Here is a 24,935-nt window from a genome sequence, read left to right as displayed (position 1 = left end):
CACATGGCGTAGACGTTGAAGGTGGAGCTGTCAGAGTGTGCGCAGGCGCAGCGTCGCCGCTCTAGTCACCGAGTAAACAAGTGGGAGGGCCCTAGAGCTCCGCCCCCTAGCTAGAGTTCGCCCCAAAACGTCTACTTCTTTTTCCATATTGTATACTGGCATCGAAGTCAAAGAGGAGCCATTTTGCTCAAGGGCACGGTCATAGCAGGTCGGCCGAGGCCATGTTAATGCGGGGCAGTCTCATTTCTCTGCGGGGCACGACAGCGAGGTGTTGGAAAAGAGGAACAGATAAAGAAGGTGAGAGGAGATGTACACAAGACGTTCGGAGGGGCTCGGGATAGCGGGATGCAGCCGTAAATGCCGCTGGAAATGAAGCTGTCCCAGACGAATTCCTGAGTCACCGTGGAAAGTGGGCCGAGCCGCCATCTTGAAGCTGGGCAAACCGAAGCAAGAAATGCTGCCATATTGGATCTTTGCCAGTCTTGGTGCTGCAGGGGGGTAGGTTGGGAGGGAATATCCATATACATAATGGGAAAATGAAGCTAGACCGGCTGCCTTGTCGCTGATGGGCACTGTTTTGCTCCACTTTTGTGTCTGCGGAAAAACTTAATTACGCGTGAGGGATGTCAGGTCACTTGCCTGAGTTTATTGCAACTCTGTGTGAGCATCTGCGGTCAGCCATATTTCTTGGAGGCAAATCGAAGTGGCCTAGGCTTGCGCGGAAACCTTTCTTCCACCATCTCATTTATGGGCACTCTGCTGTTACTATTGCCCCATTGGTCCAGATGAAGCATCTATGGTTGCCATTTTGGTCTCGGGCGGCCCGGATAAGGGAGGAGGAGTGTGCGGAGTGGAGGAGGGGCAACTGCACGGAAGTGACGCAGTGCCGCCATACCTTTTGAGGGCGGCGTCGGCGCCGGGCCGGCCATGCTGGCTACGGGCACGTGAGTGGAGGCGGCGTTGTGAATCGTGGTGTGGGGAGGATTTGGCGTTCCGGAGGCAGAGGGGGCGCTGGGAGGTCTAGCGATTCACGGAAGGGGTACGGCCTGCATAGGTCAGCGAGCAGAAATCGTCCAGCGGACCTTTGGCTGAATGCTGGAAAAGGGTCTCCCGTGGGAACCGTCATGTCTGACCTGAGGAAAATCCTAGACAACCTTGTTTTCCAGTGTCCATGCCCACAGGATCCTTAACCTTGACCCGTGGGCCATGCCACTGGGTCGAGGTGTCGCCCGGGGGGCTCGGGGCGCCCCTCACCCGTCCAAAGGCGGGACTTCCGGTCCTGGCCCCACCTGGGCGGGATTTCCTGTTTTTCCTGGAGAAGTTGGTCCTCCCTGGACCCCGGGCGTGGTGGGAAGGGGTCTCAGCGGCGGAGCCCACCCGCGACGTTCACCCTTCCCGGGCTACGGCGTGCATTCTCGCGTTCCTCACCCCTCCGGGCGAGGGTCGCTTCCAGCTTGACAGGTGTGGGGGGCTTCGCTAGCATCCCTCATGCTTTGGGGACTTGCCCTCACCGCTAACTGGAGGGTGTTTCCTCACTCGTCTTCCTCTCCTTTCTTTCCTCCACACCCCATCCGAAGGGACCAGTAGTCTTACCACCCCCCTGCTGTAGGGGACACTTCCCACCCCCATCTTAAACTCCACGGGGGGCGGGGCTCGCTCCCGGAGGAGGGGGCGGGAGGCTCAAAACTCTTAGCTGCTGCCCTTTTGGGGAGCGGTCTAGAGAGCCCCCAGGCCTTGGCAGAGAGGTCGCATAAGTCGCCCTGCCCCTTTTTGTCCCTGCCTCCTGTCTGAGGTGCGGGGACCTTCAAAGCCCACTTAGCCCCCGCTTTCACACTGGTCAGCCCTGTGACCACCCCAAGGACTAGTGCAGAGAGGTAGTTAGATCTTGATTCCTCTTCTATTTCCTGCATGTCCATAGTGGCAGAGGCCCAGGAAACTGAGTGCCCAGACCATGTCGGTCACTATCAGGCCTCACCTGTGACTTTGGACCAGTCTGTCCCTGCTCAGAGCCTGGGTTGAGTGGGTAGGAGACACTGGGCACCTCCCAGTGCTGCAGGGCTCAGAAGTCAGGCAGACAGCAGGTTTAGCCCCTCTTCTGCCTTGCCCCGCTGAGTCTTCTGGCCAGTGTCTTAGGCTCACTGAGCCTCATTTTCCCAATCTGGATGAGAAAATCATGAATCTTCCCTCCTAAGGCAGGCAGGATGGCAGGCAGAATTAAGAACTCTCTTGATCCTGTCCTAGTCCTGGCCCCAGCCCTTCTGTTTCTGGCTGTGTGACCCTGAGCACTGTGCTGAATTTCCCTGGGCCTGAGTTTGCAACTGTGAGGTGGAGTAGGGTGATACTCTCTCCCCTCCGCTTAGAGAGTTGGGAGTGAGATGAGAAGATTTGATTCCACCCTCAGGCCTTGCCTGGTGAATGGAAGGTGCTGGGTAGACCTCCCTCTCACCAGAGTTGTATACTCTGAACCCTGTTGTGGGTTAACAGACCCCTCCTTGGTGAGGATGTGGAGTCCCTGCACCTACTAGGTACTCGGCAGACACTGGCTTGTGTGGACATGACTCACAAAGAGCCCGAAAGTTGAATTCAGATTCCTTGCTTCCTTTCACTGTGACCCTGGTGGGCTTGACTCTCTCCAGTGTCAGGGTACTTAATTATGTCTCCAGGGAAGCTCCTCAGCTGCCCAGCAGCTCTGGCTCACCACTCTGGTTAACAAGAAAAAGGAAGAGGGGATGGTGGCCCGGGGTCATGTAGCAGGTCAGAATCAGGGCAGGAAGCCAGCCCCGGGCCTCTGGCTCTTCTCACCGCTATTGCCTAGGACTGACTTGTCCTGGAGACAGATTCCTGCCCTTGGGGAGCTTGAAGTCTGAGGAAGGAGTCAAGCAGTGGTGCAGCTGTCACTAACTCAGGTGACATGAGCTAGAATGGAGGGAGCCCAGGCATTGTGAGGGCTGAGGAAGACTTACAAGGCAGCAAGACAGCATCTCAAAGGCAGTGCAGAGCTTTCAGTGGGCGGATTTCCAACCACAGAGCAGCTCACGTGGCCATTCTTTGCCTTTATTCAATGCCTGTGCCCGTGGGACTCTGTCATGGAGCCAGGCAGTCCTCTTCTAAGGGAAATGTGTGGTGACAGGAGGGTGCTCAGACGTGGGAGCCCAAGGAGGGGAGCTGGCTCAATCCCGGGATAAGGGAAGTTTTCATCCACTCAGGATGAGTGAACCCTTGGCAGCGAGTGGAGGACAGCGTCCCCAGTAGGGACCACCTCATCCTGGGAATTCGGCAAAGGGCAGGGTCAACTCCTGAGGTAGAGGGCCCTCTGGGCCTCGTGTTAGGTGACTGGCGGCTGGGGCAGTGGCACAGCTCATTCAACAGAAATGCGCTGCCAGCCTGCCCTCGTGAGTTACTATTTCCTAGAAGCCATTGGAAAAAGAAAACAGATGAAATTCATTTCCGCCATCTGTTTTATTTAGCCAGTATGTCTAAAAGCCATCCTTTGAACGTGGGATCCAGAATGAGCGGTGGCTGCTGAGCAGTTTGCCTCCTGCTGCTCCGTCCTAAGTCTTCAGAGCCGGCATGGCTGTGACACTCACAGCACCTTTCTGCTCATAGCTGCCACATTCCAAGGACTCCTGACTTGCAAGTGGGACAGGGCAGAGCCAAGAGGAGACCCCGGGCTGGGAAAGGACGGTGCAGACATTCGGGGCAGGAGGGAGGTGGGTGTGAGTGAGGGGTGGCACGAGGGGCCCCGGGAGGTAGCAGGTTTGCAGAAAGCACCGAGCTCAGCTGGGACAAAGTGGATGTGAGGGGTGTGAGTTGCATCCAGGGGCAGGTGAATATGGCTGGGTGGGGACAGTATGGGCACCTGAGCTTCATCCCCCTTTGTCCTGCTTTGGCCCATAGGGCGCGGATGGCGTCAGGGCGGCCGGAGGAGCTGTGGGAGGCCGTGGTAGGGGCTGCTGAGCGCTTCCGGGCGCGGACAGGCACAGAACTGGTGCTGCTGACTGCCGCGCCACCACCCCGCCCGGGGCCCTGTGCCTACGCAGCCCATGGACGTGGGGCCCTGGCTGAAGCTGCCCGCCGCTGCCTCCACGACATTGCCCAGGCCCATAGGGCAGCTGCTGCTGCCCGGCCACCTGGCCCCCCACCAGAACCACAGCCACCCAGCCCTGCCCCAAGCCCACTCCAGCCTGTCCTGGCCAGGGAGGATGAGGAGGACGATGAGGATGAGCCAACAGAGACAGAAACCTCTGGGGAGCGTCTGGGTGGCAGCGATAACGGAGGTAAGAAGAGGCCGGGGGGGGGGGGGGGGCTGGGGTGGTCTAGTCCTAGCCAGCTGCCTGCTGTGGACTTTCTAAGGAAGCCAAGGCCGTTGGAGGCTATTGGGGCTGCCATCTCCATGGAACATCCACACAGCAGGAAAGGGCAGCACTGCAGCCAGCTGTGGAGGTTGGGTGCCTCCCAGAGGCTGGACTCAACACCAAGGCTCTGAGGAGTGAGAGGGTGACAACAGCAAGAGTATTCCTATTTATTGAGTCCCCATTGCTGGAGAAAACCTGCAAAGTGGGAAGGCACAGATTGGAGCTAGGTATTCTGTGTTGAAATCCTGGCGATGTCAGTTACTAGCTGTGGGACCTCAGGCAAGTGATATGATCTGTCAGGGCCTCTGGGTCTCCATTTGTCAAGTGGGTGCCATATTTCTCTCAGCCTGTGTTTTGAGTCACATCTATTGTTCCAGACAGATCTTAGAGGTTTCTTGTTAACTCAGCTAGTTTTTTTTGCACCTGAGAGTGTAACAGGTTGACAGATGAATTCTGCTCATGGCCAGGCAGATAATGGGCACCAGGTGTTTGAGGCTGAGAGCATAGTAATTGAGTAGCTCCCAAAAGGCAGTGGCAGTGGCTGGAGTCGGGGCAGTTGTAGCAGGATGGGAACCTGACTGGCCAGGGCCTCTGACACCATCCACAGGGCTCTTTGTGATGGATGAGGATGCCACCCTCCAGGACCTGCCCCCCTTCTGCGAGTCAGACCCTGAGAGCACAGATGGTGAGTGTACCCCACTGTCCCCACACCCAGGAACTGGGATGCGAGCAGGGACAGAAGCTGAAGTTCCCCTTTCTTACAGACGGCAGCCTGAGCGAGGAAACCCCAGCTGGCCCCCCAGCCTACTCAGTGCCCCCAGCCTCAGCACTGCCCACACAGCAGTATGCCCGGTCTCTGCCCGTGTCGGTGCCTGTATGGGCCTTCAAGGAGAAGAGGACAGAGGCGCGGTCGTCAGATGAGGAGAATGGGCCGGTGAGGGGCATGTGGGGCCGGGAGTGCTCAGAGCTACCTGCTGCAGGAAGCCCTCAGCTGTGCGAGGCAGGTTTCCAGCCAAAGCCCTGCAGCTTTAGCCACTGCACCTCATGTTATGCCCTAGGGTGCTGTAGGGAAGGCCTCCTCTGCTCTCCTAGGGCAGCTCCCGATACCCAACACTGACACTTCCTGAAGCCTGGAGGAAACAGAGGCACTGAGAGGACACTTGGCCTCCCAGAAGTCTGGGCCTGCGAGGGGCAGAGCTGGGACTGGAACCTATCTTCCTTCAGAGGAGCTTTGGGCTGCAAGGGAGCACCCTGGGTCCCCATTGTCCCCCTCAAAGCTCATTGTCTTTACTTGCAGATCAGTGATCAAAATGGTGACTGCCAGCAGGCTGTAGAAAGGCTTAGTGAGGCATCAGATGCAGCACTGCTGTCCTTGTTGGCAGCTCTGGTCACACAGTTAACTGACTAACCTCCATGGCTTCTCCCAGCCTACTGGAGGGCTTTGATGGTGGAACTCGAGGTGGATGTGAGATGTGAGGATCCTTTCTGTGCAGTGGTGGCCACTTGATAGTCCTCTTCCTTGTGGTCTCCAAGCTGATTATCTAATTTCAGCCCTCACAGGGGCCTATTAGCCCCATCTTTCAGAAGGGGAGACTGAGGCCTTGGAAGGCAGAATCTTGTGTACAGCTGGTCAGTGGCAGAAGTCTGATTGGAACGTGACAGAACCTTTAGCCCAAATCTGACCCCGAGACCCCTCCCTGCGGTGGCACAGACAGCTGTGATGGCACACAGGCCAAGATGGGGAGGGGTAGAGGCCAGGAAGTCTGCCTGAGGAGCAAGATGGAGAAGGACATGGCCGGCAGTGGGCATCGCAGGGCACAAGCGGGAAGACGGGACATGGCGGGAGTGGGCCTGGTGCCCAGGGTGCTGGCGCTGAATGCTGGACCTCAGGGTGGGTGCCGCGGGCCCTGAGGGCACTGACCCACCCCGCCCATGTCTCTGCAGCCCTCGTCGCCGGACCTCGACCGCATCGCGGCGAGCATGCGCGCGTTGGTGCTGCGGGAGGCCGAGGACACCCAGGTCTTCGGGGACCTGCCGCGACCCCGGCTCAACACCAGCGACTTCCAGAAGCTGAAGCGGAAATACTGAGGCCGACGGAGGAAGCTGCCGGGGCCGCGTCTGCTCCGCCCACACTACACCCCCGCCGCGCCCCCGGGTCTGGCCAATCCCCGCCCGAGCTGGGACGGCCTCCCCGCGAATCCGCGGCCCCAGGACTGACCCGCCCAGCCAATTCCCGTCGCCCTTGAAGCCCTCCACCTCCGCACGCAGGAGCGGGATCCTGCCAGTCTCCGCAAGGGGTCTGTCGCCCATTTCTTGGCCCAGCGACAGGTTCTTTGCTTCGCTCTGCCGTCGGGGGCGTGGCGGTTCCTAAGCCCTCCCCGGGTCAGCTCTGCCTAAGCGACAGTGGTTTCGCTCTGGCGGCACTGACCGACCCTGAAGGAGCACAGCCACACCCAGGGTTTGGGTAGTGGCAGACGAGCCTGGTGAACGGGCAGCTCTTTGATTGGCTCGAGTCTCGTCGCGGGCTCGGTCAGTCTCCCGCGGTCCGCCCCGCCCTTCCTGAGCTCTCCCGCCTAATTTGGCTCGGGCCCCTGGGGGCGTGGCCAAACCCTCCGGCGCCCAGAACTGACCTGCGGCTTTCAATTTATGGCTTTACACTACTGGGGTTGGGGTCGTCTTTGCCCCTAGTCCTGACAATTGTGACCCTGGCCACCTCAGGGATGGCCCAATCCTGTCCCTGAGTCTGATACCCCACTTCATTGATTCCATCCCACAAAAACCTGCCAATCGAAGCCCGTCCTCGCATCCAGGACGGAACCAGCTCCCGCTCCTCTTCCCCCACCCCCACAGGTGCCTTAAAGGGCCCTCGTCCACCAGAGGTGGAGGGCAGGGGGCCTCACTCTCCGGCCCTGGTGTGGGGGAGAGTTGGGGGGGTCGGAAATTAGGGGCGCTCTGAGATAAAGAGTTTTACCTCTTCAAGTGTGTGTGAAGTGTTTTGGGTGTTTCCACGAAGCCAAAGAGCATTTCATTGGTTCTCAGTGCAAAGCTTAAAGTTGGGATCAATGTCCCGTTTTTAATAAGAAAACGGCTTTTCACAGTGTTGAGACCATTCCAGTCCTGTGTGACTATGGAACTCCAGCGTTCGTGGGAACCGTGATGGTCCTTAATTAATCTGGAGGGCAGCGCAAAGGTTCCCAGGCAAAGCCAGGAATTTTGAGGCGGGGCCACCTTAAGAAGACAGCTGGCGATTAGACAGCAGGTGGAACCTGGTCCGAAATTAGGACTAGGTTCGGGCAGGCCTTGGTGGAGCGCACATGTAATCCCAGCGACTCAGGAAGTTGAAGCAGGAGGATAGCAAGCGCAAGGCCAGCCGGAGCGATTCGGCGAGACCCTGCCTCGAAATAAAAAAGGGCTGGGCGGGGGGAATGGCTCGGTGATAGAATACCTCTGGATTCAATCCCCAGTACCAGAAGCAAAAAAAAAAAAAAAGAAGCGGGGGGGCGGGTAGGTAAAAAATGAATCTTATCCCCCATCTTCAGACTACCACCTGAGAAGTGAACAGCGGAAAAGACTTTAAAAGGGCATACTGTCGCTCACTTTTACAAGCTATTTACATACATCAACTCTTTCTCTTCCTATAACCCCACAAAATGGAAACAGTTATCTCCACTTTATAGAAGAGAATCTAACTGCAGCATCGAGGGTGAAACAAAAGTAGGACGGATGACTAGGGGGCATGAGTTTCTTCTGACGACGACCGTCAAGTCGGAAATCCTCCTGTTGTAATTCTCTCCAGCAAAGGGGATGAAACTAAGAGATCAAAATGGAAATGGGAAATCTGTGGATGGAGGATCCACCCCGCCTAATGACCTGAGCCTCGCGCTGCAGCAAGAGGGATGCAGGGCAGAGCTGCAAAAGGACCCTAACGGCAGGAGAACTGAGGAGGGCGGGGCTACCGCCGAGGAGGAGCCCCGCTCCCTCCGTAAGCGAGTCATTTCCGTTCGCCGGAAGCAGAGAGGCATCTACTGAGTGGCGGGCAGAGCGCCTCGGGCGGGGCCTCCCTGGTCCGAGCGGCGGGCACGGGTGAGAGTTAGGGGTGCACGCGACGCTCTCGACCTTTGCCGGGAGAGGTGAGCCCCTCACTCACCGGGTTGGGGCCGGCTTGTCGCCTGGCAAGCAACACAAGCCCGAAGGCAGCGAGGGGGTGGGATTTCCGGAGCCGGTAATGCAGGGAGGGGACTCCTAGTCCCGGAAGGTGGACCGAGGCGGGACTTCCTGTAGCTCAGACCCCGTTACTTACTTCCCCCTAGGCCGGCGCCAGGATGGCCGAGACGGAGGTCCAGGGCCGCCTGTGGCTGGAGAGCCCCGCCGGGGCAGCACCTCCCATCGTCTTGCCCTCGAACCGGCAAGCCCTGGTCCTGGGCCGGGGACCCCTGACCCGGGTTACAGACCGGAAGTGCTCCAGAAACCAAGGTGCGGGCGGGCTTCAGCTGGAAGGGGTGTGGCCTGCCTTACAGGCAGGAACAGGGCCCTAAGGAAAGGTGGACGGTTATCCGACTGAGGGACGCCGGCTAAGGGCAGAATTGCGTGGTGCATCCAACCCTGAGATTGATTGGTGCCTTCTGGGGAACAAGGGAAGAGAGAGGTTGTACCTGACCTTGGGGGAGAAGGTGTGGAGCCAACCCCGTGAGAATTGTCAGTGGGCCCAGGAGGCTCTTCTCAGGCCATTTGAAGGTTTAAAACTGGTCACCATCTTTGTGAAGAGAGAGAGGACCCTACGGAGAAAAGTAAAAGTCGGGTGGATGGTAACAGGGCAAGCCCAGGTCCTGCCTCTAGCCACACTTTGTGAAGGAAGAGGCCAATTCTATATATAAAAGTATCTGCCCTGTTACTACTAGGCGAGGACCAGAGTCACAGGCAGTCCTAGGGACTCTGGCTGTGGGAGCCAGTCCCACTGAGAAATAGACTGTCTCCTGCTCCCTCCGGAATGGATGCTGTAACAACATGTCGTGGCCTGAAACTGGCCACGCTCCCCAGTATGAGGGGGCCCTTCACACAGGAATGCGAATACTGACTCCACCCCCTCATCCCGTAGTGGAGCTGGTTGCAGACCCTGAGACCCGGACAGTGGCTGTGAAACAGGTACCCGTGCTTCAGCAAGGGGCGGTGGTGCCTGGGGGTAGGGCCTGGAGGACAGTCGCAAACTGACAGGGAATAGACCTATTAGAAAACTGGCCTGTGATCCCAGTTTTGCCTCAGCAATGGTGAGGTGCTAAGCAACTGGGTAAAACCCTGTCTCTAAATTTAAAAAAATGAATTTTAGAAATCCTGTCTCTAAAATTCAAAAGAAGGGTGGGGAGTGACTCGGGGGTCGAGTGCCCCTGAGTTCAATCCCCGGTACCACTGCCCCTCCAAAAATAAACCCCACAAAACTGGCCAGGAGAATGAGGTGTGCCAGTACAAAAGAGTTGCCACCTTCACTAGGGTATTCAAGAAGCTTGTGGCCTTTCCAAAGTCTTGTTGGCAGTGAAGAGGTGGGGCTTAAGGGTCTGATTGATAGGTGCAGCAAAGCAAGTCTTGCACTAGGGTATTTGGAGGAGGTTCTCACGGTGGGTGGGGCTGATCCCAGCCCCTCCCTCTCTCTGCAGCTGGGCGTTAACCCTTCAACTGCTGGGACCCAGGAATTGAAGCCAGGGTTGGAGGGTTCTCTGGGGGTCGGGGACACACTGTATTTGGTCAATGGCCTCTACCCACTGACCCTGCGCTGGGAAGAGACCTATACACCAGAATCCCAGCCAGATACTCCGCCTGGCACCCCCACGAAAGCTTCAGATGAAGAGCAGGAGGAAGAGGATCCTAAGCAGCAGAAAAAGCGCATGCGGAAGTCATCCCCTGGCTGGGAGAATTTGGAGAAGCTGCTAGTGTTCACAGCACCTGGGGTGAAGCCTCGGGACAAGGTGAGGGCTGCCTGAGGTGTCATGGTTTGGGCATGTAGTCTGAACTTCACAGTGTGATCCTGGGCAAGTCTTCAATCCTCTCAGCCTTGGGGGAAATGCATGTTGGCCCCTGCTACCCCTTGGTAGCCACCCAGGAATCAGCCAGGATGGCCATGACCAGGTCAGCAGGGGCTCTTTGCACTTCTTAGATGTGTTCAAGGCCACGCTAAGTCTACATCTCACCTCTGAAATGATGACTCCCTGAAAAGTATGTGGCCTGGCCCCTGACAGGCAGTTAATACCTCAACAATGCTTTTCTCCTGTTTTTTGTCCACTTGTGGTTACTAATCGCCAAGGTGCAGAAGCCCAGGGGAGAGGGTGGTAGGATCCTAATCCTCATTGTTAAGACTAGAAAGGCAGAGGCAGAGGTGGGGTGGACACAGTAAGGATCTCAGGTACTGCATAGAGGTGTCCTGGCTCAGTTTCCCCATCTTCCTGCATTGCAGTGTTACTGTGACACTTCCTGTGAGTGAAGAGACAGGTGTCACAGTGCTGCCTTTCTTCTGTTCTTGGTGACACCAGGTAGCTGCCTTTGATTTGGATGGGACCCTCATAACCACTCGCTCCGGGAAGGTGTTTCCCACTGGCCCCAGTGACTGGAGGTGAGGAGGGGCAAGAGAAGAGAGTCAGTGGAGCCAGGACTCCTCAGGCCCCAGGTCACTTGTCCACTTCCCACCCACACTAGGGTTTTGTACCAAGAGATTCCACGCAAGCTGCAGGAATTGGAGGCGGAGGGCTACAAGGTGTGTGCCTATGTGAGGGAGCACTACAGGGTCTCTGATGAGGCGACCCTGGTGACACTGTCTGGTCCCTAGCTGGTGATCTTCACCAACCAGATGGGCATCGGACGAGGGAAACTGCCAGCAGAGGAGTTCAAGGCCAAGGTGGAGGCTGTGGTGGAGAAACTGGGGGTTCCCTTCCAGGTATGACCAGAATGGAGGCTAGGGCCTGGATAGGGGACAAACACCCTCGGGTGGGAGACAGACCCAGAGCTCTTGGGGATGTGTGTGACAGAGGCCTCCACTGGGGTCAAGCCATGGGCAGCTCTCTGGGGATTGGTGTTCGTGGAAGAGCTGATGATTGCATATGACCCCTGCCCCACTACAGGTGCTGGTAGCCACACATGCAGGCCTGTATCGGAAGCCAGTGACTGGTATGTGGGACCATCTGCAGGAGCGGGTGAGCTACATTTCTCCTTTCTTGCTCCAGCCTCTCACTCCTGGGGCTTGTTCCTCTCTCCTCTTCCCCCATGGTCCTTCAGGCATGTCCTAGGTGCTGGTGTGAGACAGTGCTGTTACATTCAGAAAGTCAGAGGTTGGATCACACCTGTGTTCCAAACTACTAGGGAGCGGAGACAGACAGGAGGATAAGTTTGAGCCAACCTAGGCAATTTAGGGAGATCCTGTCTCAAAATATAAAATGAAAGGGCTGGGGCTGTAGCTCAGTTGTAGAGCACTTGCCTAGCATGTCTGAGTCCTTCGGTTCCATCCCCAGTACCATCAAAAAAATAAGTGGTTGAGAAATTGCTCATTCATTCATTCCCGGGTCTTCTGTGCATGGCATCTTCCGAAGCCCCATTGAGTCAAAAATACTGGTGAAAACACCTGCGTGCCTGCTCCAGCAGGGCTCGCAACCAGCTGCAGACCACACACAGGGTGGGAGCTAGCAGAAAGAGGAAGCAAGAAAGCAGGGTGTGGTTGTCATTCTGGTGGCCAGGAAGGACCTCTCAGAGGTGACATTTGAGTAAAGGACTAAGGGAGGTGAGGGAGGAGCCACATGGATGTCCAGGGAAGTGGTCCAGAGTGAGTTTGTGCAAAGGCTCCGAGCCTTGCGAGTTCACCAGTGTGGGGGTGCCCATGGGGCTGCACCCAGGTGAGCAAGGGCAGGGCCGCTGGTAGGCCAGGGGAGCAAAGTGGGAACACGCACCCTCTGGCGACCACGTGGGGAGTAGGTGGGGATGGGGGCCAGGCCACCAGCAAGGTACCTAATGAATAGCCCTGGCCAGACTGAGTCAAGGCAGTGATGCATGAAAAGAGCCAGGATGAGGAGGAGGTGAAAAGTTTGCCATCTGGCCTGGTGCAGGGCACAGACCAAGTGGAGTGGCCCCAGGGAGCCCTCCAGTACACAGGAACAAAAGTTGTAAGGAGGGGGTTCTGTCTGTCTCTCCAGGCCAACGAAGGCATTCCCATCTCCATGGGGCACAGCATCTTCGTGGGAGGTAAGGGCTTGGGGCTGCTGTGGGGGTGCCTGGAACCCCCCCCAAACCTGCTGGTGGTGAAAGGCATTCTTGCATGTTCCAGACGCAGCAGGCCGCCCCGCCAACTGGGCCCCTGGCCACAAGAAGAAAGACTTTTCCTGCGCTGACCGCCTGGTGAGCACACCCCCTCCCTGAGCCCTGCCCCCTCTGACCTCTACCTGACCTCTGCCTTTGCCCCAGTTTGCGCTCAACCTTGGTCTGCCCTTCGCCACCCCGGAGGAGTTCTTCCTTAAGTGGCCCGCAGCAGGCTTCGTCCTCCCAGCATTTGACCCGGTGAGGCCCGAGGGACGGGAGAAGGGAACACAGGCAGCAGTCAGTCTCAAGCTTCTTGTCCCACCCCTCCTAGAGAACTGTCTCCCGCATGGGGCCGCTCTACCTCCCAGAGTCCAGCTCCCTCTTGAGCTCTGACCCAGAGGTGGTTGTCGCCGTGGGATTCCCTGGGGGTGAGATGCCTCAACTGCCATCTGGATGCCCGAGTGTCCTTGTGGGTCCTGAGCACCCACTGACACTGATCTTGTATCCCTCAGCTGGGAAGTCCACCTTCCTTAAGAAACACCTCGTGTCAGCTGGGTATGTCCACGTGAACAGGGTAAGAGGCTGCCTTGGCGCCATCCCATCGACCAAGCCCCCGACCAGCCCCAGCCCAGCCTCCACCTCTCTCCTGCAGCTCTGGTGCCCCGTCCTGCCCCCACCAGGGCATCTTCTATTCCCCAGGTTGGACAATCCCTGCTTGTGACCTTCTCTCTCCTGTTCCCAGGACACACTGGGCTCCTGGCAGCGCTGTGTGAGCACGTGTGAGGCCGCTCTGAAGCAGAGGAAACGGGTGACCATTGATAACACGAACCCAGACGCCACGACCAGGGCCAGGTACTTGACCCCATGGGATGTCTCCAGTAGGGCAGGCAAGGGCCTGGTGACAGCCTTTTCCTGGACTCGACAGGTACATCCAGTGTGCCAGGGACGCAGGTGTCCCCTGCCGCTGTTTCCTCTTCACTGCCACGCTGGAGCAGGCGCGCCACAACAACCGGGTGAGCCATTGGGCTGCTATGCCTGGGGCCTGCACCTCCCCCCTGCCCCACCCCCTGGCCCCCCCCACCTGCCCCTGATCGACACGCCCTGCACCATCCCCCTGCAGTTCCGGGAGATGACTGGCTCCTCCCATGTGCCAGTGTCCGACGTGGTCATGTTCGGCTACAGGTACCTCTAGTTAGTGGGCATTGGGTGGCTGGGTGCGCAGGTGGGAGGGGCTTGGCCTCCCCTTACCACCCCAGTCTACCACCTGCCACCAGGAAGCAGTTCGAGGCTCCTACCCTGGGCGAAGGCTTCTCTGCAATCCTGGAGATCCCATTCCGGCTGCAGCTGGAGCTGCGACTTGAGCGACTCTACCGGCAGTTCTCTGAGGGCTGAGTTGCCCAGTCCCATACCCCTTGCCCACACCTGGCAATAAATACTGTTTTTCTCCAAACTTGGCCAGCATTTTGCTGGGAGGAAGGGGTGGTTGTCTTGGGGTTCTGCCCTGCACGCAGAAAGGTTTCCATTTGATCTCATACAGAGAGAGGCTTTAGAAACATTTTTGAATGACAGAAAAGGAGACCTGGATTAGCTCAGGCTGGCCCTCTTGCCTAGCTCATGTTCTACTCTGAGACGTTCTGCACCAACCACTCCACCACCCTGGATGTGGAAGGGATCTAGGTGGTGTTACTAAGTTCAGCACAGGCAGGTCAGACAGGCAAGTTGAGACGTGGGAAGGCAGGGCACTGACAGACCCCTCAGCCAGCCAGAGCTTGATTCAAGATAGTCCATGAGGTGCTCAGAGGCAGCATGCTTGCCAGCGCCTGAGGCCCTGGATTCAGATCCTAGTACCACATGAGGACAAAATCCAGGCCTGGGTTCTGTAGCATTGGACCTGCCTGCAGCTGAGCAGTGGATCCCCTCCAGTTATAGGAGGCAAAAATGTCCCTGTCCAGTCGGGTGTGGTAGCACACACCTATAATCCCAGAGGCTCGGGAGGCTGAGACAGGAGGATCTCAAGTTCAAAGCCAGCCTCAGCAACAGCAAGGCGCTTAGTACCTCAGTGAGACCCTGTCTCTAAATAAAATACAAAATAGGGCTGGGGATGTGGCTCAGTGGTCAGTGCCCCCGAGTTCAATTGCCAGTAAACCGCCCCCAGCACCCCCAAATGCCCCTGGCCTATACTTTCTTACAGCTAAGTGAAGTTGTCAAAACTCCAGAGAAAACCAGGAGCACTACTTGCGAGGCCCTAGCAGCAAGTGCTGGAAATGCAGAGAACAGATACAAAGGCCCCAGGACACAAGGCCACCAACCACCCTTCCCCACTTGTCACAGCTAGGGAAGAACCCATGCCAGGTAACTCTGGAGGTCCTTTCCCTCCCACCTTGGGTGACAGGGATCTCAAAAAGCAACTCCCGAACAGTAGCCACAGCTTTTCCTAGCACCCTGCTAAGGACACTCCAGGCCCCTAGTGAACACCACCAGCATCTCAAGGGCTGGGAACTTACATAGGCACTCAGGTGAGGACTGCTGCCAGGACAGGGGCTCAACCTCCTGCCATGGTGTCTGATCCCGCCACAGCATCTGGGCAGCAAGCTGAGGTGACAGGTGGATTTTTAAAAGACTTTATTGGGGAAACGCAAAGGGATGGAGACCGTCCTTGGAGACCTCAGGACGCTGTCCTCCGTGTTGCTGGGCAGTTGCAGTCCCAGGGGCCCCAGCACAGAGGCATCTGACCTGGGAGGCAGGGGATGTAGTGGAAGGGGCTGGACACAGCACCTCAGCAGCCCCAGCAACTGTGGGAAGAGCCCTCACCATACCTAGGCCTGGCAGCTGCTGCCCATGAGCCAACTCCCCGCCAGGGTGGGGCTAGTATTCCTAGGTGGCACAGACCACTGGGGACCGCAGTGTTTCTCTCTGGTCTTCCCCAGGCCAGGGTCACCCTGCTTCTTCCCAACACCCCAGGAAAGTCTGAGGAGGAGATCCATCTGCACTGAACAGGGTTGCCACTCACCAGTCTCTGCAGGGACCTCATCTGTGACTCCTGGAGGGCCTGGCCTGGGGGAGGGGCACTACCCCCCCATCTGTAGAGGAAGTGAGGGGCAGAGTCAGCAGTAGGGAGGGTAGGGGGTGCAAGGCAGGCGTTGAGGCTGGCCTCACCCCTCGCTGCTGCTGCTCCTGCTCCAGATTCCGCTGCAGGACCTGCTGCTGGTTGGCTATGACACGCCGGATGCCATTAACGAAGTTGCTCTGGTCATGGGGGATGAGGCCGATGAAGATCTTCTTCTCCGAGGAGTACAGGAGCATGAGCACGCGGATCTCACACGAGGCTTTGTAGGAAAAGTGCACACAGCCAGCCTGGCGGGCACGGGGTACGTTTCACAGGTGGTTCCTGTCTGCTCCTCCCACACACTGCCTCCTTCAGCCCCAAGCTGGGGCCAGCAAGTATACTGCCTGCCCAGTGCTGCCCACTGCCCTGCCTTGAAGCCCCCATCTGGAGGACAAGGAGACTAAGGCCAAGATCAATGAGTGGACCAGAACCAACAGGCCTCCATGCAATGGCCCAGCAGTTTGTGGGTAACAAGCACTGCTGAGGCTCGAGGGGCAGGCACATGGGAGGCCTCCAAAAGAGCCCATCAGAACAGACCAGCACCATGCCTCCACTTCCTGCAAACTTGGCCTCCTACCAGGAAAAAGTGAAGCAAAGCTGCTGGAGACGGCACCAAAGCCCCACCATGGCCAAGCTTCCATGACCACAGGTCTCAGGCAGACTTCAGACACACATGGCTGACCAAGGGTTCATCGTGGCTGTCCCTGATGGATCCCACTGGATTCTGCACAGGAAGTTACCCTTCCCACATTATAGAGGTAAAACCAGGGCCAAGAGAGGGAGGGACTTATAGCTCCCCCCCCCCCCCCCCAAACGAGAAAGGACTCAGCCCTGCGTACTGCCTCAGGGCTGTGGTGCAAGGGTACCAGGAGGAAATTCTTGGGGAGCTCCTGGGCAGGGGCTGTGCCTGTCCCTACCAGAGCCAACAGAGGGATGGGGCCTAAACAGATTTCCCAAGAGACCTGTAAAACCTATATAACCATACCTTCAAAAGGACAACTTCGTGGCTATCGTTACAGACTAATGTAGAGGGAAATATGGTGGTGACTTGTGGATAGATGTCATCCAGGCATGGAAAGTACCCAGAAGGGGGACATCCTTGGTTGAGGGTTCAGAAGCAAAGAAGGCCACTCTCCTCACCTCAGTGAGGAAACAGGTCCAAAGAAAAGACTCAGCTGAAAACCAGCCAACAAGACAATCCCAGGTGCTTGGGATCTAGGCTGGAGGCAGAAAGACCTCCTGTCTGGGAAGGGACCTAAGCTCAGAGCCCCAGTTTTCCCATTGGAAAACCCTGGGCAGGGGGTAGGGGGAGCACGAGGAAGACCACACGTAGGGCCTATAGTCAGTGACACCAGCCCCTGGGACCAGCATTATAGGGGTGGGCCTGGAATCCATACCAGCTTAGGCAGATGTCCCAGGCCCATTTCCCCATCTGTGTAACAGAATCAGGACAGCTTAGAATGCCAGGGAATTTGTCTGGAGCAGCACAGGTGCCTGTGCAGGGCACATGCCCCCTTCCTTTGGGCACAACCACTCTGGCTGGCTTGCAGAAAGTCGCACTCATTTATTCATTCATATTTGTCTCCAAGTCCAGAAGTAGCCTCCTCCTACCCCAGCTGGACGTTCCCTGAGGCTCCAAGCTGTTGCTTGGTGGCCTGCCTCTGCCTGTGTGGGCCCCACTCACAAAGCCGTTGTCCATGATCCGGCACAGGCTCTTCAGCGTCTCCAGGTCCTTGGTGAAGTGGAACTGCACCAGACGGGAGTTCCGAAACAGTGGCACCAAAGTGGTCTGTGGGAAAGCCAAGGGGCTGCTGACTCCATGGGCCCCTCATTCTGGTCACCCACCTCCCACACCAGCCAATGGCAACCTGTTAATATTGTGCCACCCTGCTCTCCTGTGTGCCTTTACCTGCTCAGAAAAATGTCACCTCTGCAAATGCTGGGGACCCAAGAGTCCCACCCCCCTCCTATTCCTCACCCAGCCCTGTGCCAAGGGAGCCCCAACAATGCAGGTTCAGTTCGACTTCGCCTATTCTCGGCAGCTACCATCTGGTCCAGGCCACCTCTGCCCTGCCTCTCATTTCCCTCACCGCAGCCTACACCAAGTCTGGACCTCACTCAGCCACGGGGGGGCCTTATCAACCCTGCTGTCCACACCCCTACTCCACCTGCTAGACAGGCCGCACAGCCCAAGGCCTCTGTGAATGTTGTGCTTCCACCTATGGCCTGGCTTGCTGTTCCAGCTGGCAACTCAAGAGCCAGTGCCTTAGGGAGCACCCTTGCTGCCCCCCATGGCCCTGATGCCTCGGCTGGCTGCTGTCACATGGGCACACCAGTTAAGAACTTGCCCTCCTGCAACTCACCAGCAGCTGCTGTGGGATGAGCTGCATGTACAGCTTCCTTGGCCACTGCTCAGTCCTCCTGCGGGCACAAGGGCAGGGTCAGGAGTCTGTCTTGCTAGAAGGTAGCCTCTGTTCCCAAACCTAACACTCACAAGATCTCTCCTTGGTTCACATAGACATGGGACGGCAGCCACCTCTTGGACCGACTGTTGGGCTCAGGCCTAGGCTTTGGGGACAGAGAAAGAGAGAAGCCTAAGGGGTGGGACACCAGATGTCAGCAGCCCTTGAAGCCCAGAGTGAAATACACTGGTCCCACGGTCCCCAGCACGCTAGGGCTCACCTCCTGCCACTCCATGACACCACTCCATGCCAGGAACTTATTGTTGACAATTTGCACAGGGCCAGAGTGGACTCCACCAGGTCCCACCACCTGTAAGGAAAAGGCAGGGTGGGCTGTGCACCAGGAGAGGCTCCCTGGACACTGCAGCACTGTCGCAGGGCTCCTGAGCCTGCCTCCTGCCCTGGCCTGTCAGCTCCAGCTGTACCTATCCTCCCACCTCAGTCTGCCTTGACCACAGCCCCAGGGGAATCTCAGGGCTGGCCATGCCCCCTTGCCTGCTGAATGTTTCCTGGTGATTCCCAACTGTCCTGAGACAAGTCTTTTCCTGTCACCTCGTGTACAAAGCCCATAGGGCCTGTAATTTGTTGTAAAAGCTGGTGCCCTTCTGAGAAATGGCAGCACTATCAGTAATTGACAGGCATGAGCATCAACCAGGACACGTCACCCTCCAGAGCCTTTGAGCCTCCACACCACCCCTCCCTCTGAGGAGCAAGCCACACCTAATGCTGCCACCCTGCTCCAGAGGCTTTTCTGTTGCCAGCACCTGACCTCCACTGTCCCTCCAGCCCTTTAAAGAATCACTGACAAGCCCTGATGGAGATGAGCCACGGACTCCAGAGCTCCCCTAATGCTCCTGCTCCAACTGTCACATCATGCTCTGCCAAGATGAGTGCAGCTGCCCATGTCCACCAACTGGGGGGCCAGGCTGCACTTGGCTGGCACACCTGACCTGTTTGCGGGTAGTGATGACCTGTCGTATGGCGTTGACAAAGCCACTCTGGTCGTAGGGGATGAGGCCCATGAAGATCTTCTTCTTGGACGAGTACAGGAGCATGAGCACGCGCACCTCGCAGGGGGAGATGTGGGGGAAAAGCATACAGCCCGCCTGGGGGAGAGGCCAGCAGGTCAGGAACCCCAGGCACTGCTGAGGAGCCACTCGCCCCTCCAGGCTACCCAGAGACTGGGAGAGGAGTACAGGTCATCAGAGTCCAGGCCGTGGTCTTCCTGCAGGCTTGTGGTTACAGTATACCTTCCCAAGAGAATGCTGCATCACGGCATCTCCCCTACCCTGCACTGACTCAGGCTGGGTTGGCATCTTGGACCCATACTTGTGGTATGAGGCTCCTGAGAGACTACACTTCTGCAGAACCTGGGTGGCTCCCAGGAAGGGCCTGGGTCACCTGATGACAGCAGCCTGGGCTGTGGTTAAGAGCACAGATATCAGGCCAGGCTGCTGGTACAAACACAGCTCTACTACGTCCTTGTTGGGGTGCTAAGGCAAGTCACCTGTTTCCCCATCTTTAACACAGTTAACAACAGTGCACGCACTAAGTACTATGTGAATGCTCATTACATGAACTTCTAATGTCTTCGATGGCAGGCAGGAAGACGAGCTTGACAAGACATCCCACATGTGTCTGGAGAAAGGAAGTCCATGCCAACCTCAATGGTCTGCCTCCTAGAACACCTGGCTCTGTGCTATCTGCCCAACTTGTTTTTTAAGGATGTGGGGGTACAGGGGATTCCACCTGGGGCTTTGCACGTGATAGACAAGTACTCTACTTTTATATTAAGGGGTGGGGTCTAAGTCACTAAGGCTGGCCTCACTTGCAACCCCCCTACCTCACTGGGGTTACAGGTATGCCCCACCACAACCAGGAGCCTAACCAGATCCTGACCTCAGTGCAGGATCCACCTACTCAGGGACATCCCAGGTCGCACTGTAAACACTATGTGCAGATGCCCATCTCCTAGCAGTCTGGGTCTTGGGGACCAACACCTCCACCCTCACCAGGTACTGAGTGAAGGGGACCTGCTGGCTAGGAGACCTCACACCGTCACAAGTCATGGTGTGACTAGGTCCTGAGGGAATGGAGAGCCACCTAGACGGGTCTTGGCACAAATGGCATTTTTGGAGGAGGTGGCAGAGAATGGGAGGGGCCAACTATTCAAAGGAAACAGGGACTGGGGATGAGCCCAGAGCCATGTCCTCTGGGTATCATAAGTAGATGCCCCCAGAACAAACCTTCTACAGCCAGGCAACTTTGAGGGGGCCAGGGGCCACTGCCAAAACCAGGACCTAAAAAGGGGACATTCTGGCCCAGAACTCCAAGGGGACTCACTTCCTGACCTGCCTTGTGTCCAAACCCCAAACTCTTTGGCAGTCTTACCAGCTCACATTTACTTCAAGTCACTGTTACAAGCACTGTACACAAACATTCCATCCTCTCAGAGACCCCATGAAGTAAGGGCTACTGGTAATCCCCCTTTTTTCCTTTTGGCAGTGCTAGGGACTGAACCCAGGGCCTTATGCATGCATGCCAGGCAAGCCCTCTACCACTGAGCCATATTCTCAGCCTCAGTAGCCTCATTTTAGGGAAGAAGAAACTAAGCCCCAACACACAGTTTTAGCCTGCTCCTTTTCCCCAACCACACCCATTTACCAGGTTCAGGGCATGTTCTGGACCCCAACAGGGCCAGACCAGGTCCCGCCCAGGTCCCTCTACTCACTCCCATCCCAATGGTAAGCTCTTAGGGCCTGAGACAGACCCAAGGGGGGAAAGTACTGTTCTCTTGGCCCTACTGAGAATTTCTCAAGAGACGGAAAACAGCAGCCAGGCATGGAGGTGCACGCCTGTACTCTCATCAGCTCAGGAGGTTGAAACTGGAAGATCCCAAGTGTAAGGGCGGCCTCAGCAACTTACTGAGAACCTGTGTCAAGACTGGGGATGTAGCTCAGTGGTAAAGCACTCTGGGGTTCAAACTCCAATACCACAAAAAGAGAGACTGAAACACATGCAGGGGAACAACCACTCCCAAACCCTGCCTTGCACTTTGGGTAGAGATTTGCCCACCCGCTGCCCAACTCACAAAGCCGTTGCCCATGATGCGGCAGAGCCCCTTGAGCGAGTCGCAGTCTCTGTTGGTGAAGTGGAACTGTGCCAGCTGGGAGTTGCGAAACAGGGGGCCCAGTGTGGTCTGGGGGCAACAAGGCGACAGCTGGGTCACCACCAGAGCATGGGGTGCTCTGGCGGGTAGATTAGGCGGGCTGGAGGGAGTCTCACCAGCAGCTGCTGCGGGATCAGCTGCATGATCAACTTCTGTGGCCACTGGTCGGTCTCCCTGCAGGAAGGAGCAGGTCAGGGAGCGCCTTCTGGCCATGAGCCCACCCAGTCCCCTGTCCAGGTACTCACAGGTTCTCGCCCTGGTTCACATAGGCCTGGCAGGGCAGGGCCCGTTTCAACTTTGCGGTAGAATCAGAGTAGGGTCTGCGTTTCTGTGGGAGTGAGGCAGATGGGGGTCATAGGACACAAGCTAGAAGCCCAGGCCATCCCCCACCTAAGCCAGGCACAAAGACTCCAGTGAAGCTGACAAATTCTTGCTCACCTCCTGCCACTCCAGGACTCCGCTCCAAGCTAGCAGCTTATTGCTGAGCCGGTGTTCACTTACGGCCAGACCCCCAAGGGAGAGGCCCGGAGAGGAAGGCCCAATGGGACCCAGAGCCCCGAAGACCCGAGCACCTTCCTATGGCAGAGAGGGGTGAGGAAACTCAGACCGGGAGAACTTCCAGGACAGGCAGTCCAAACACAGTCCAGAGGGGATGTTCCAATGTTCAAATTCCCTGCTAGATACTCCCAAGGTCCCAGCCAAACCCCTTGTCTTAGTGGTCAACACCCCTCAAGGTTGACCCCATGTCCTTTTTCTCCACCCCTCTCTCCCACAACCCACTGGTCACACGACACTGATCCAAATGGATCCTGAAAGTCACCAGCCTATTCCCCCTCCAGCCTCTACTCCAGCTGTGCTCAGTCTGGAATGCCATTCTGCCCCTTTAGAAGATGCCACCACTCATCCTCTGAACAATTTGTCAGACCCAACTCAAAAGCCAGCTGTCTAGGGGTTTTCTGTACCCAGCAGGGCCAGGTGGGAGCCCCCTGAGTGGGATGTCCTGCACACTGGCTGGTCCTGTCCCTCCAATACTCAGAACCCTTCTAAGACTACCCACCACCCTCAGGAAAAAGTCCAAACACCCTTGCTAGCTTGTGCCAACCTTTCTACACAGATGGTGGCCTTTCTTGCTGAACCCAGGGAGGCAAGGGAGGAACAGAGCCATCCAGGAAAAGCAGGGAGGAATCTGGAAGAGGGTTACGACCAACCCTGGAGGAGTCACACCAAAATGCTCACAAAACACCAGAAGGCACAGTATAGCCAAACCAAGCTACAAGTTATTCTAACACGACGCTCTCTAAACTCTCTTTTTTTAAACCAAACACATCAAGCAAACAAGGGAAAGTTTTAGAAAGAGGTTGGGAGCAGGAAACCTGTGAGAATCTCAGTAGAAGGTAAGAAGCAAATTTCTAAGGTGGTTACCTTTCATCATATCACTAACGGGTATCTTCTACATTCCTTATTAAAGCATATAGAGATCCTTTTATCCCAGAATAATGACAAGCAGAAAAATTCCTATCTTATCAGAGCTTAAAATGAAGAAAAACATGAGCAAGCATGCTGTCCACCTGGACAAGTGAATCTGGGATTTGGGCAAATACACAAGATCAAGAAGAAAACCAGAAAGGACCAGAGATACATTGGAGGAAAAAAAAAAAACCACACAAGAAGAAGAAAACGAGAACATTCCAGTATAAGAAAGCATTGGTGTGCTTAAGACTGGAGTGTGTCCGGGACAGAGAACAGGTCCTGAAGGCCCAAGTTTGCAGTTACCCACCTGGGAGGCTCAGCACCTGAGCAAAGGTAGGTAAAACACAGCTGCAGGAGTCCTGGGAGATGAGGGTGTACTTATGATACATAAGGCCCAGGAATTAGGGTGTGCTTGGACCTGGGCTACCTAAACTGTATACATGTTCTGGGACAGAACACATGGCCACAAACGTATGCATTTACAGCCACAGATGAGCTTAAATTAAGAACAGGTGAACACATTTTTCTAAGGGCCCAATATAAGATCCAGCAACACACTTAAGGTCTGCTTGTCTAGAAGGACAGAGTCCTAAGAACCTGACATATTTGGATCTGTACCTACCTACACCTGCAACTTCAGGATGAACATATAGAATCAGGAGGATCACATTTAAGGTCTACACTAAAAGCAACCCCAAAGGAAATCTCTCATCTAGGTAAGTGTGTGTAAAATTGTGCTGATTTGCTATTTACTGCATAGGGTAGCTCTGTTGGGATTTGGAGGGAAGTTTAAGCGTTCCAATGCACGTTTGAGGATTTAGGAAGCACTTTTGAGCAACTAGATGGGAAGGCAGTGGAGTGAAAGGTGTAAACTGGACGATGAGCAGAGTTTAAGCATCTGTTTCAGAACCGCGGCAAAGAAATGTTTGAGGCTTGAATAAAGCTGCCTCAGCTCTCGCGGCCATGGTCAACGTCTGGGCAAAGTACTAAGTGAGCCTGAGCACAAGCGTAGGGGAAGTCTCACATGTGGACAAGTGTGCACGGTTTGACTGCACGTGAAACGCCGTGGTGTACAGTTTTACCGCCCCCAAATAAACCTTTTTACGATTTTTGAAAAGAATGTGCACGTTTCGAGTCTGGAGAAGTATGTGCAGCCTAAAATACCTCCAATGTTTACCTTTAAGGTCTGGATTCACTGGAATTCATAAAGACATCCCACATCTGGACGTGGGTGCAAATTCTAGGTGCGCATGCCACAGGCATCATTCGGGCACCGGGGGAGAACGCCCCCGGCTGCAACATCTGGGTGCGCGTGTGCAAAACGCTGCCCCCGCCCCTACTCGCCGCCGTCACCCAGCCCCTCACGCATTTCCAGATTTCCTGCCCAAGGAGAGACCAACTTTTCAAATGGAAAAACAACCCGGGCGGCATCCGCCCGCCCCCAACCCGCGTTTAAATAGGGCCGCGGAGTCAGCAGTAATTTGAACCCACCCCGCCCCCGTACCCCACCCCCACAGCAGCCGAAACGCGTAACAAAGAGGAGAGCCCGGCGTGTACCACAGGGGGTTCCATGGGGGAACCCGGCTCTGGGCGGGACCACCCTTCCGGCCACTAGGGAGACCCCGGAGAGGAGGGGGCCTCGGACAAAAGCGTGATCTCGGGGGAGGGGCCGGCGGGGGCGGGGCCGTGGAAGGCTCTGGAAAAAGGGCGGGGGGCTCACCATGGGAGGGGCCGAACGGGCCCGGATCCGCGGCGGCTGCGGGCCTCGAGGACTGGCCGGCCAGGAGCGCGAGCGGACCGCACGCACCACGAGGGGCCGCGGGGGACGGCCGCGACCCCCGAGAGGGCCCCCAACGCCAGAGCGATGCGGGGCGCGGCGCGGACGGACCATGGCGAACGCGGGCCGAGCGGGCTGAGGGCTGACACGGGCCACTCGGGGGACTGCGGGCTCCACCGACTGAGGGGCGCGGGCGCGCGGCTTCGGGGGAGACGGGCTGAGCCGTACCAAGCGCGAGGGACGCACTGCCAGAGGGGTCGCCGCGGCCAAACCACTGCGGCAAGCGGGGGAGCCTGGCGCGTACCAACGGCGTCCGCGAGGGGGCGTG

The 24,935-nt window shown here is 56.8% G+C and overlaps 3 protein-coding genes across 13 annotated transcripts; 2 read left to right on the top strand and 1 right to left on the bottom strand.

Moving 5' to 3' along the window:
• The first annotated feature begins 85 nt into the window (after positions 1-85).
• AKT1S1 (AKT1 substrate 1) lies at positions 86-7,330 on the top strand. Of its 7 annotated transcripts, none has more exons than XM_079119505.1 (5): positions 161-297; positions 3,898-4,277; positions 4,963-5,040; positions 5,120-5,289; positions 6,300-7,330. In XM_079119505.1, exons 2-5 carry the CDS (start codon positions 3,905-3,907, stop codon positions 6,441-6,443), a joined length of 765 nt encoding a protein of 254 aa, XP_078975631.1. In that variant the 5' UTR covers positions 161-297; positions 3,898-3,904; the 3' UTR covers positions 6,444-7,330. The 7 variants fall into 7 exon arrangements, with proteins under 7 accessions (XP_078975635.1, XP_078975631.1, XP_078975630.1 ...); XM_079119504.1 differs by lacking the exon at positions 161-297 and adding an exon at positions 521-944; XM_079119507.1 differs by lacking the exon at positions 161-297 and adding an exon at positions 920-1,039.
• A 1,011-nt stretch (positions 7,331-8,341) lies between these two features.
• PNKP (polynucleotide kinase 3'-phosphatase) lies at positions 8,342-14,073 on the top strand. Of its 4 annotated transcripts, none has more exons than XM_079119491.1 (17): positions 8,342-8,485; positions 8,666-8,828; positions 9,451-9,497; positions 10,004-10,312; positions 10,874-10,953; positions 11,037-11,094; positions 11,167-11,274; positions 11,459-11,530; positions 12,521-12,569; positions 12,652-12,722; positions 12,789-12,881; positions 12,955-13,051; positions 13,136-13,197; positions 13,366-13,475; positions 13,549-13,636; positions 13,744-13,805; positions 13,898-14,073. In XM_079119491.1, exons 2-17 carry the CDS (start codon positions 8,678-8,680, stop codon positions 14,013-14,015), a joined length of 1,575 nt encoding a protein of 524 aa, XP_078975617.1. In that variant the 5' UTR covers positions 8,342-8,485; positions 8,666-8,677; the 3' UTR covers positions 14,016-14,073. The 4 variants fall into 4 exon arrangements, 3 of the variants coding, with proteins under 3 accessions (XP_078975617.1, XP_078975616.1, XP_078975618.1); XM_079119490.1 differs by having other exon boundaries at positions 13,741-13,805; XM_079119492.1 differs by lacking the exon at positions 12,789-12,881 and having other exon boundaries at positions 13,741-13,805.
• A 1,155-nt stretch (positions 14,074-15,228) lies between these two features.
• On the bottom strand, positions 15,229-24,935 carry PTOV1 (PTOV1 extended AT-hook containing adaptor protein). 2 transcript variants are annotated; one of them, XM_079119497.1, is made up of 13 exons: positions 24,551-24,935; positions 21,799-21,936; positions 21,606-21,688; positions 21,477-21,534; positions 21,283-21,390; positions 19,142-19,297; positions 18,412-18,501; positions 18,224-18,297; positions 18,093-18,150; positions 17,414-17,518; positions 15,780-15,977; positions 15,634-15,703; positions 15,229-15,356 (listed from the first exon to the last, which is right to left on the bottom strand). In XM_079119497.1, the coding sequence occupies exons 1-12, from the start codon at positions 24,719-24,721 to the stop codon at positions 15,692-15,694; spliced, it is 1,251 nt and encodes a 416-aa protein (XP_078975623.1). In that variant the 5' UTR covers positions 24,722-24,935; the 3' UTR covers positions 15,229-15,356; positions 15,634-15,691. The 2 variants fall into 2 exon arrangements, with proteins under 2 accessions (XP_078975623.1, XP_078975624.1); XM_079119498.1 differs by having other exon boundaries at positions 24,836-24,859.

The sequence above is a fragment of the Sciurus vulgaris genome (genome assembly GCF_902686455.1).
Source record: "Sciurus vulgaris genome assembly, chromosome: 17".
NCBI lineage: Eukaryota > Metazoa > Chordata > Mammalia > Rodentia > Sciuridae > Sciurus > Sciurus vulgaris.
The sequence above is the reverse complement of the archived record's forward strand: the minus strand, read 5'-3'. Positions and strand labels throughout refer to the sequence as shown.

Coding starts and splice junctions, on each gene's coding strand:
- AKT1S1 (XM_079119503.1), top strand. CDS start 1,172: ATGCCCACAGGATCCTTAACCTTGACCCGTGGGCCATGCCACTGGGTC. Junction 4,278..4,962: donor GGGTGGCAGCGATAACGGAG/GTAAGAAGAGGC, acceptor CACCATCCACAG/GGCTCTTTGTGATGGATGAG. Junction 5,290..6,299: donor CAGATGAGGAGAATGGGCCG/GTGAGGGGCATG, acceptor ATGTCTCTGCAG/CCCTCGTCGCCGGACCTCGA.
- PNKP (XM_079119490.1), top strand. CDS start 8,678: ATGGCCGAGACGGAGGTCCAGGGCCGCCTGTGGCTGGAGAGCCCCGCC. Junction 12,570..12,651: donor GCACAGCATCTTCGTGGGAG/GTAAGGGCTTGG, acceptor TGCATGTTCCAG/ACGCAGCAGGCCGCCCCGCC. Junction 13,198..13,365: donor GGTATGTCCACGTGAACAGG/GTAAGAGGCTGC, acceptor TCCTGTTCCCAG/GACACACTGGGCTCCTGGCA.
- PTOV1 (XM_079119497.1), bottom strand. CDS start 24,721: ATGGTCCGTCCGCGCCGCGCCCCGCATCGCTCTGGCGTTGGGGGCCCT. Junction 21,689..21,798: donor GAGTCCTGGAGTGGCAGGAG/GTGAGCAAGAAT, acceptor TCACTCCCACAG/AAACGCAGACCCTACTCTGA. Junction 18,502..19,141: donor TCATCACTACCCGCAAACAG/GTCAGGTGTGCC, acceptor TTTTCCTTACAG/GTGGTGGGACCTGGTGGAGT.